At 36.4% G+C, this 11042-nt stretch overlaps 2 protein-coding genes across 2 annotated transcripts; both read right to left on the reverse strand.

Moving 5' to 3' along the window:
• Window positions 1–392: 392 nt before the first annotated feature.
• On the reverse strand, window positions 393–4324 carry LOC126677663 (uncharacterized). Its single transcript, XM_050372404.2, has 8 exons — window positions 3955–4324; window positions 3427–3571; window positions 3158–3326; window positions 2589–2859; window positions 1777–2042; window positions 1444–1659; window positions 1130–1238; window positions 393–807 (listed from the first exon to the last, which is right to left on the reverse strand). The coding sequence occupies exons 1-8, from the start codon at window positions 4103–4105 to the stop codon at window positions 752–754; spliced, it is 1383 nt and encodes a 460-aa protein (XP_050228361.1). The 5' UTR covers window positions 4106–4324; the 3' UTR covers window positions 393–751.
• A 594-nt stretch (window positions 4325–4918) lies between these two features.
• On the reverse strand, window positions 4919–7942 carry LOC126679123 (uncharacterized). The gene is made up of 7 exons (XM_050374063.2): window positions 7615–7942; window positions 7381–7527; window positions 7177–7275; window positions 6350–6541; window positions 6080–6199; window positions 5749–5820; window positions 4919–5509 (listed from the first exon to the last, which is right to left on the reverse strand). The coding sequence occupies exons 1-7, from the start codon at window positions 7876–7878 to the stop codon at window positions 5285–5287; spliced, it is 1119 nt and encodes a 372-aa protein (XP_050230020.1). The 5' UTR covers window positions 7879–7942; the 3' UTR covers window positions 4919–5284.
• Between the last annotated feature and the right edge of the window lie 3100 nt (window positions 7943–11042).

Genomic DNA, 11042 nt, shown 5'->3' on the forward strand with positions numbered 1-11042 from the left:
GCAAATAATGGCACATGGGCAATCATCCATCAACTCAACATAAAAGGATCAAGTCTCATGTCATGTTTAAGGTTTGAGACAAAAACTTCAAGGATGAGAGTTGAGATGTTGAATAAAATGTCACAAATAATTATTACATCATGTGAAGAAGATGAGATGAGAAAACTGTCAATCTCTGTTCTTACAATCACATGGTTGAAGAATTAGATTAAGGTATAAGTTTTTGGATCAGAAAGTTGATATGATAAAATAGTTATTCAACATTCAATACCTTATGCTGAAGTTTGATACAAAGTTTTTTACTCTTCTTTCTGTTCTATGAATTAATGTTCTGGCTTGAAACATAAATTACTAGCTGAAGGCAAAGAATGGTTGGATCAGAGTTGGCCAAATTATAAAATGATAGAACCTTTATATATTAATGATTCATAAGAATTTCTAGGATTAACATCTAAGGGAATGATATACCCAGCTGCTTTATTGCAGCACCAGTAAACAAGATTTAAAGCGGTGACGATCGTCACTCTATGCACCTAATAATGAATTTTTGTTTAACATTACAGCCTGTTGCCCCCCATGATATCCTTTTTATCTTCTTATCAAGTAGGACCAAACCCACACTTGCTCTGTTATTGGCTTGGATCGTAAACAGCTAGCCAGGTTGCCGCTCCAATAGTGGCACGGCGAGCAAAGGTGGCTGCTGACAAATATTAAAAAGATATCCCGTAGGTTGGTTGCCTCCAAAAGTCCATCAGGCATTTAAAGGCTCTGATTCCATCTCTCTCATTGCTGTCCAATCTTGCGATCCTGTAATTAAAACAAAGTTTTTTTAACTCTTAACTGATGATAAATTCTTTAGAATTAAGATCAGAGATGAAGAAAGTCAAAAATGTTCGCTATGAACTTGGGAATCTACATTGAATGAGATATTTGGGGGGCATTACAGAAATTCCAAAAAAGAAAGAAAATGTTATTTTAATCTTAATTCTTTTTTGGTTCATAGAAAGGTATAGAAAGAGAGACATAGATGAATTGGCTTCTGAATCTATAATATGACAAACAAGCTAAAAGTGATATGAGCTCAACAACCGAAAGCAAATAATGTAGTCTGAAGAAACTAAAAACTTACTTGATTTTTGGCTTTCTGCAATGACCATAAGCCGCCTCTGTAATAGAGATGCCACAAAGAGAAAAATAGAGCACATGCCAAACATTACAATGATGGGGAATGCATCAACCTTCAAGGAGAAAAGGATTAAAAAAGAAAAGAAGTCAGCTGTCAAAATCCAGAAATGGAAACAGCAGTAATGCATGGACCTATAAAGGAGCATCGGCAGAACTTTGCAATCAATAATTCTATTCAATGGATTAGTATCTTGCATCAAGAATACAAAAGCAAATCTGATGACGATGGCAGAACATAAGTGGAAGCAAGCAACTTACATTGTACAAGACAACACACACAAACATGTTGAGAGGAATGCGGAAGAAGTTCATGATGGTGCTTCTAGCCTCTTCAGGAATATATTGGGACCTCATCTTCATGATAGACGGCCAGAATATTCCTACACAGGCCTCAAATGCGCAGAAGCCAAAAAGCTGGACACACCCAGAGAATGCGATGCTTCCACCTTTCACTCCAGAAGGTACTATCAAGAACTGTTTAAAACAGGAGTCAAAATTTTCTTCACTAACATTGCATGATAATAACGATAACAAGAGAGAGAGAGAGAGAGAGAGAGAGAGAGAGAGAGAGGATTCTGATTCATGACATACATTTGTTATAACAGGAAGCAGAAGTGAAGCTGAAGATATTAGGAAAACAATCTGCATATAGCTCTCAACTTTGATGGATGAGCGAGCCATCAAACGAGAAGCAACAGAGCTTCCCAACATCGAAGCAAGCATGAAAGTTGCAAAAATAAAACCATGAGGAATATCCTCGCCATTTGGGCTCAGAGCAGGAGTCCAGAGGAATACAAAAGTGTACATTGAGCCTTCAAATAGAGATTGTATGGCCCCCAGCAATGCAATTTTCTCATCTGATTCCACATGCAACATAATATCAAACACAAATATCCAAAAGATAGAAAAGGGCACAGATACTTGTCATAACCGCTTTGTAAAGGGTTGAAACAAAAATCACTTGCTTCTTATGTGTGTTTCTATTTTCCTATGGACTATCTATAAATATTCTTTCATAAAACAAACTTAATTAAAAGCTTGAAGAGAAAAAAAATACTGAAAACAAATGAGGAAAATGACAAAAAAATACTATAACATTTCAGTTCAGAATCCAGATGCTATCCTTGTCAAAACAATGCTTCGCTTTTCAGCAGTAGAAGCAAGGACAGACTACCAGCACCCCCAAATTATTTTCTTAGTTTATTTCACACCTAGAGTTTTTTTTTTAGATTTTTTTTACCCCCCCAAAAAAAATTAGCACTCACCCTAGTATTCATTTCACTTGTGTTAAGTAGCTGTTCTATCATTTATGCTAAAAATGGCATGCCAATGACAATTTCAAATTCACACAAAGTTCATCAACGTATCAACATAAAGCATGAATGACAAATTTATCGCTTTACCAGAAGCAATGGCATTAGCAGCACCCTTGAATTGCGTAAGTAAGTCCTTGTTTTCAGAAGGATCTCCATAATTTTCAGTCCAAGATGACAATATGATTGCCATGCCAATAGCAAGAAAACATGAAGCGGCATCAAATGGAGCAACAGGACCAAGCCCCAAGTTACCCACTAGTAAATTGCCAAACAACCCAGCAAGAATGGCAACCAAACCATTACCAAGGAATATTGCTTTTGAGAATGTAAATGAAAGCCATTGTGACTCGAAACCTCTCTACAAAATGGAAGGGATGCCAAAAAAGAAATATATAAACATGTGTCAATGGATGAGAACAAAGCTCTAATATGAAATGTATATAACATCAGAGTAAACTATCAAGAATCACTGGAAGCTACTCACATGCAAAGAGAATTCATATAGTAAAACAATCTAATCCACACTAAGTACATATCTTAATTATAATAAAAGATGGCTGAGACTGATGATGCGTCAATATATAAGCTCGGCCTCCTAAATGTACTGAAAACTTTAACATGGGTATTACTTGAAAATAAGATAACTCATCACAGACCTTAAAGTGTTCTGCAACAAGCCAAGACTCAAAAGCTGAAAAGAGTAGAGAAGTGGCAATGCCTCCCAAAATGCGTCCAACCATTAAAACTTTGTACTCAGGAGAATGTTTGGTGATGCAACTCAAAATGTAGGTTATGCAGTAAGTAATACAAGCTCTCTTCCGACCCCTGAATCCAACATATAACATAATCAGGACCTCATAATCTGACGAACATGCCAATTGTTAAAGAAAAAAAAACATAAACAACGGGAAACGAAAATTCTTACTGTTTATCAGCAAGAGAGCCGACAATTGTCCCGAACAACATAGAAGATCCAAAACCAGCAATAAAGAGCTGGCCAATCTCCCCCTTTCCATACCCATATGTACTGTACAGGTAGTAAACATATGGACCCTGCAACCAATCCCCAGCTGTTTCCACAAATCAGCTAAATTAGTTCCTTTTTGAAATCCTATAACTTATACTCGAACCCATTTATTCTTACTAACATCCAAATGCATATACAGGCTAGAATCTTGATAACTTGCAAGCAAGAATCTCTAATCCTTTACAGTTGTTTGAACCAAACCTGGTAAAACAGTGATAAAATTGCAATGGCATGACATGTACAGCAACAGAAGTCAAACACATAACAAAATTGTAATCAGTAGCCAAAACCAGACAATATTTTAAAGCAAAATCCAGTTCAACCGACTATGATAACATGGCATTGGCGCAAAAAAAGAAATAATGTCTTAAATGAAAACGGGCGAAATGAAAATGAAACGATGAGATCTAAAGAGAAGAAAAATACCCATCATGAGTGAGTAAACGAGAAGATAGTTGTTCTTGAATGAATTAAAAGCAGAGGTTGTGTTGATGCGATCTCTGCTTGTTTTGCTCAGCTCGAGCGCTGCCACTATGGCCGCTAAGCCTCCAAATACCATGAAGTAAAACATCTCCATTCTCTTCTTTTGCTTCTTCTTCTTCTCTCTTAATTTCAAAAATGGATCTACCCAAAGAAAAACTACAGATAGTGAGGGACAGGTGATTTCAAAGAAGCCGGTGAGGTTCAAATTGGACCCCAAAATTATCCTTTTCTTTTCTGTTTTTTTACTTTTGGTATTCTACAGTTTAGATTGGTACGATTACACATCAATTGCCAAAAATGTGCAAGTGCTACAGGTAGTTATTTACCGGGAACTTTTTTATTGTATTACATTTCTTATATATGATTTTTATAGTTTTATTACAGAAATTATCATCCCTATTACCTGAACTTATACCATTATACATCAAATCAATTAATATATATGTAGTCATTTTAATCAAATTATGACAATACTTATGTGAAAAATTGAGATATATTGGTTGAAAATTGAGGGGGAGCACTTGTGTGAAAAATTGAACTCATGATCCTGGCATTTTCCTCCTCAATGCTTATATCGTTAGGATCTGTTTTACCAATACAATATATTCACGAGCTGCAATAACCTAATTGCAATTAATTAACATAAAATTAAGGAATACTATTCTTAATTTATTAAAACAATTAAATGAGTGGATCGATCATAACTCATAAATTTAGGAACAACAACAATGATTCTTTGATCTAATTTTAATCCATCATGAAAACGTATATTGATTAAACAAGGACAGGATCATACAAATTTAAGGGACGAGATCAGTTTAACTCTTTTTACAGCTTCCTTCGATTCATTCTACTAGACACATCATAAAAAAAATGAAAATTGTAAATCAGTGGCTGAGAAGAATGATACTATAAACATTACATCAATTTAGTAAATATGACCTCTCAAATCAAGAATTGATGGATGCAAAGCCAAATCAACCAAAATTAGATAGGCTGTCCTCATCAATGGTCCATAGACATTTTTTGATGGACCATTTCCAAATATGCATTTTTTTAATTTCAGATACAACAGAAACATTTTAATAATTTTCACTATTTGAATTTTGAAGCAGTTCAATTACACAGGCAAAAAAGAAACAATAACCACCCTGTAGTACTTGTTGTGTATCAATGAATGCTAAGCTGGTAACTGTGAAATCTCTGTCAAAGTACTTAAATTCAAGTCAGCCAAAACTCCTAAGAGTTCTCCAACTCTGATATAAACCCCAATCTAGAGTTTCAGAGCAGCTCGTGCCATGGCCAGTGCACCCTCATAGCTTTTATTTCCACCAATGAATCCACTCATATGGATGAAAACACAGCCCTCAATTCCAGAGTGGCATGAGAGTTCGTCATCCCTTAGACCTCGCCATTGAGCTGGAAGAGGCTTCCGGCTCTCAAATCTATCTGGAGCTACTGCCACTGCCTGTACTCGCCAACCTTTGCTCCTGTCGTCCTGTATACATCATCATGTTGTAATAAGAATCCAAAAAACTTATCCTGAATTTGCTTCGTGCAAAATTCACAGGAAATAAAACTCTAGCAAAGCCATTCTCCTCTACAAAGAAAGATATACTTAACAAGATAATTCTATTCTATGGTTGATCTTCGGAAAGAATGGCATTACGTTGCGCCAAAACTCTCAGAAGCCTTTGACATGTTGACTAAATAAATAGTGCACAAACACATGCTTACCTGATAAAGCACATATTTAATTGAAGGCTCAATCTTCAGTTCCTCCTCAAGCTCAAACAAGTGAAGTTTCCACTGCAAAAAACATAATCTAATTATAATTTTCTGAATTAGGCCTATGCTATAGAAAAACCAAACATTAAGATCAAACAGAAACACCTACCTGCATTTGTTTTTCCAAATTTTATCCACGGTACAAAAAACAGAAAATAAAGCAGGTTTCAAGCAATTAAATGAGCAGCATATATTGGATTGATATGAACTCGCATAGATACATGAAGAAACATGCTATAAGACTAGAATAACAAAGCTTATCAAAGGGTTTGATGCTTACAGGGCAAAAGTTAGCCAAAACCATAATTTCACCACTAGAATCAATATCAAATCTAGCTGCAAGGCACTCCATTACAATTGATCGAGCTGGTAACCAAGATTTTGCATGATAGGTAACACTCTGAAAAATCAAAATAAACTGATGTCAGTTAATATACTAGCATGAACAACTTTACTCGTACTACTCATACTGGGAAATAGGAAAATGAAAATCAAATATGAAAAGGAATTTACCCACTTCATCTTAAAACAAAAAATTAAAAAGGCTCACATCTAAAAATTCACTGCCGGCCAGAGCCATTGCTCGTTGGAAGGCCTCATCCTCCCTCTCAGGTGATTGATCAGGGTCTATCCAATCCAAATTCAGTCTACCAACCCTTGAAGACAGATGTGTATTATTTACATATTTTGGAGGCTGGTCTGTGTCATACCGATTGATCCCATTATCAACAGCATCAATCGCCTGCATAATTAAACAAGGAAGTATTCTCAAATGAAGGGGGCGCATTGGAGAAGGACAAGGAGTTACTGTCAGTAAACCACAAAAGCATTAGAAACAATAAGTTGTATAAGTGAAAAACCATCTGAACACATATAATTTGAGAATGGAAAGCATATGGGTCGTATCCAGATATTTTGTAATTATGGCATTTGTCCACAGGTATAAATGCCCAAAAGTTAAAATTATCATTCCTAATGTGCCCCCTTTAACAAAGTCCATAATAATGATATAGGCAAGTGGCAGCCAAGATTTAAGTTTGAAGTGAAAATAATTAGAGTCTGGATCGTGTGTACAGTGTAATGAAAAGAAAGATAAAAGGTTGAATATGGAACACTAATGTGGACGGTCCATAAGCATTGTACTCAAAATTTTGATGGCTTTATCACCATAACCTACAGCACCGTCATAGTTCATAACTCCAACTTTTGCTAGTTGTTACTGTTAAAATATTTAAACAACGATAACAATCAACGTCTTCATTAGCAGGATCCTAGACATAAGGCAAAGTTCAAAACAGCAGTTTCCACAGCAATGTAGGACATAAACACGCACAAAAAAACTTAGATTTTCCAAAAGAAAATAGACGTAGTAATCACCTCCATGAAGCTCTTATAAACAGCCAAGAACAACCTATGCACATCCGGGTGCGTTTCATCAACCTTAAGCTCCTTTGCTATGATCTCCTTCCCAAAATGCTAAAAAAACGCGCAATTAGAACAATATCAGAAAAAATAAAGCAACAATCAAATTTCCAAACCAAATGAATGTCAAATTTTGTTCCCTTTGCACAAACCTACTACCTTATAAACAAGACCAGCACTACTAAGCTTGGTAGTAAATCCATGTCCAAACACCTCCTCAAACCCCTTCTGATGGTGATCATACCTATCCCGACTAGGATCATAAACACCCCCAACATCAAGCACAGCATCCAGCCCCTCCAACACCTAATTTAAAAAAACCCAGTACATAGCACAAGTTCACCACAAAATGAAAAAGTAATAAACAGGAAAATGTGTAAATGTTAGTAAAACCTTAGGATCACGGGAGCGGACGATTTCAGCATTTAAAAACTTGTCGGTAAGGCGAATCATGAAGCAGCCAAGAGCCTCATCGCAGTGAAAGCTACCGTTGTGTGTGCCAACGCGCTTTACAGGAGCGTTGTAGGGAGAACCAGTAGAATAGGCGGGAGAAGAAACAGTTTGAGGAGAAGCCATGAGAGGAATTAAGAAATGACGAGTGAGGGTTTTGGAGAATTTGAAGAAGTTGCAGTTAAACCCTGTAGTGAGTGCCAACATAGCCCTCGCTGAATTTTCAAAGCCAAGAAAAAGTGTAGTAAGGTTAGTTTTTATGGGCTATAAAACTGATTAAATTCTTAATGGGCCGAAAGCGAGAAAAATTGTAGTTTCTATAAGCTGCTGTTTTTTTCGGAATAATTACATAAGTGGACACTTTTTGGGCCCACATAACATGATTACCTTTTTTTTCAAAAAATTACATGTTTACTAAAAACGCCAAAATATTACAGCCAGTACATACTTTTTGACTAAGTCAGCGCGCGTCATATCGCGCTGACCTAGGAGTGCGCGTCAGAAGGCCTGACACACGCGTCAGGCCTTCTGACGCTTATTCTAGTGCACCAGCTTTGCTGGTGCACTAGCATAGCTGACCCGCATGATGTGCGGATCAGAGAGGAGAATTGTTCAAGTTTGAACAATTCAAAAGACCTGACACGGGTCTTTTGGATTGTCCAATTTGAACAATTCATAAGGCACTAAATGTATTTTTTATTTTATTAAATATATTAAAATATTATTTATATATTTCTTTTCATAAATAATTATGTATATATTTATTTATTTAAATTATGCTAAAAATTAATTCGTTCTAAATAAATTTTAAAAATATTAACTTTAATTTAAATTTAAAAGTTTAAATAATTGAATTAATGTTTTTAAATTTTGAATTAAGAAGTGAATTAGATGTAATAAATTGAAAATTTAATTAATTAAATTTTAATTTTTTTTTATTAATTTAATTGAATCAACCGATGTATATTTGTAACATATAAAAGGTATTTTGGAAAATATATTTAATGCTTCTTCGATACGCATGCAATACATCTGCGATACATATCCAATATGTAATACCCCAAAATATTTAAGCATTTAATTGGACTACGTGTCCAGTCCTGTTTCGCCAGGGTGGTGATATTGGAAATAATTTTCGAGAAACTTAATATTATATTTCAATTCTAAAGTTAGAATTGGAATTAGAAGGAAAAATGTCAAGAAAAGCTCGAAATAAGGTACAGGGACTAAAGTGGTAATTTAGCCACTACGACTTAAAATGGAAATTATTTCGCCAAGATCCGCGAAATGTTTTATAGTATATGTGGTAAAAGTTTCGGGTCAATCGGAGACCTTTTAAAATTTGGACGCGGATGCGTTTGGGCTAAATTGTAACTTTTGAAAAGTTTCAAGGGCTAAAGTGTAAATTAGCCAATTAAGCCTCGAGATTAGTAATCAAAAGATTTTGACGGAAAATAATAATATTGAGTTAGTATTATTTATACAAATATAAATAATACGTAATTAATTGAGTTAAAAGGATAATTTAACCGTATGGTTAAATTAGAAAGTTTAAAAGGAAATTGGTTTAAGTTAAAGAAATGAAGGATCAAAGTGGCAAATTAGCCAACATGTATATAAAAGAAAGAAAGGAATCAGATGATTCCAGAGAGGAAGAGAAGGAGCAGAAGGGAAGGGAGAAAGGAAATGACGATTGATACGTTCCGCCGCCGTTTCGCCGTTTCTCGTCTAAATCGAGCGTTCTTTATATCGAATTGTTCGGAATTCAGTCCTCTACCATCTTTGAGCTTCAAATTAAGGTAACCTCGACGTTTTTGTTGCTGGAATAAATGAATACGGGCTGTTTTATATTGAGCGAATCGAATCAATCGTAACCTCGTCGTTTTTGATGTTTTCAATGATATACGAGTTGAATATTGTGTATTATTGATGTAGAAACATGTCGGAATGAGTTAGGGATGTCGGAAGCATGTCGAGGAAAGTTTTGGGGCTGTTTAAGGGTGTCTCACGACGTGAGACAATGTCTCACGACGTGAGACATGATCTCACGTAGCAAGCAAACTTCCAATCGGCATAACTTCTTCGTTCGGACTCGGAATTGATCGATTCTTGTTGCGTTGGAAAGAGGAAAGGATTCTCTATCTTATCAGCCCTAAAAATCAAGGTAATTTTGATGTTTGATTCTCTGGAAATCAATAGTTTAGGGCTGTTATGTCATGAACATGTGTCGAACTAATCGTAACCATATTGTTTTGACGTTGTTGATGAATTTCGATATGGGTTTTGTGTTAAAGTAATATGAGAGTATGAAGGAATAGATTTAAGGGTATTTAAGAGGTTGGAACCACCTCGAGGCAGACTATTGGTCTGTTTAGGGTTCCTCACGACGTGAGGAATGATCCTCACGACGTGAGGGATGCCTCACGACGTGAGGGATGCCTCACGACGTGAGGGATGCCTCACGACGTGAGGGATGCCTCACGACGTGAGGGATGCCTCACGACGTGAAGCATGATCCTCACGACGTGAGGAAGGGTCCTCGCGACGTGAGAAACCATTCTCACGACGTGAGGGAGGCTTGGCACGATGTGCCAAGCGTGTTTCTTCATGGAAATGCCATTCCGAGGCCCGACATGAAGTACCCTAACCCGATAGTAACTTTTGGACTCCGAAAACGTGATTTTTGGACGTAAAACACATCGCTTAAGATTAGGGTTTTAGTATTCAGATGACGTTTATGAATTAAACGTACGGTAACTTGAATAGGTGATTGACGAACCGTCAAGCTACTAGACCGACGAGCTGGAATAGCTACGTAATCGAATGACGCATGGAACCTACGTGATCGGACGATAATGCAATTTGGGATAGCGGTCACTGTGAGTGGCAATTTACTTTCGCGTATTATTATTATTAAAGTTATTTTCGTATATTATGAATATGATTATCAATACGTCGCATTTATATGATTTGCTTATATAAGATGGTATGTTTGATGAATGTGATTATATGAATGCCATTATATTCATTGTTTGAATATGAGTATCTAGCATGCGATCCGAAGAAACCAACTACCTATTGGGTGTCAATAGGCTGTGTGATCACCAGTATTTGAGTCAGTCTAGCGTGTCTAGATTGTCTATGAGATTATGAAATGCGCATACGATATGAATGCGATACGAGTGAGAACTCGGTTACGGTGTAACCTGAGCCCCGTATCTAGTGGGTTGGACCCACCAGTGAGTTGGACTCACACTTTGAGATTAAGAGATTGATCGCGGCTGACGTGGTTGAGTGTGAACACTCCCGGGTCGGATCACTTGGATCAGTTTGATTCGAATATTCGGAATGAGATAAGTTCAGAGTTTAAG

This window comes from Mercurialis annua, linkage group LG4 (assembly GCF_937616625.2).
Source record: "Mercurialis annua linkage group LG4, ddMerAnnu1.2, whole genome shotgun sequence".
Classification (NCBI taxonomy): domain Eukaryota; kingdom Viridiplantae; phylum Streptophyta; class Magnoliopsida; order Malpighiales; family Euphorbiaceae; genus Mercurialis; species Mercurialis annua.

Excerpts from the sequence above, each read along its gene's own strand:
- LOC126677663 (XM_050372404.2), bottom strand. The coding sequence starts at position 4,105 with ATGGAGATGTTTTACTTCATGGTATTTGGAGGCTTAGCGGCCATAGTG. Across the intron at positions 2,043-2,588 it reads TGCTAATGCCATTGCTTCTG|ATGAGAAAATTGCATTGCTG; the intron begins GTAAAGCGATAA and ends ATGTGGAATCAG. Across the intron at positions 1,239-1,443 it reads TGTGTGTTGTCTTGTACAAT|GTTGATGCATTCCCCATCAT; the intron begins GTAAGTTGCTTG and ends TTCTCCTTGAAG.
- LOC126679123 (XM_050374063.2), bottom strand. The coding sequence starts at position 7,878 with ATGTTGGCACTCACTACAGGGTTTAACTGCAACTTCTTCAAATTCTCC. Across the intron at positions 5,821-6,079 it reads TTTTGGCTAACTTTTGCCCT|TGGAAACTTCACTTGTTTGA; the intron begins GTAAGCATCAAA and ends TGTTTTTTGCAG. Across the intron at positions 5,510-5,748 it reads TTAAATATGTGCTTTATCAG|GACGACAGGAGCAAAGGTTG; the intron begins GTAAGCATGTGT and ends TGATGTATACAG.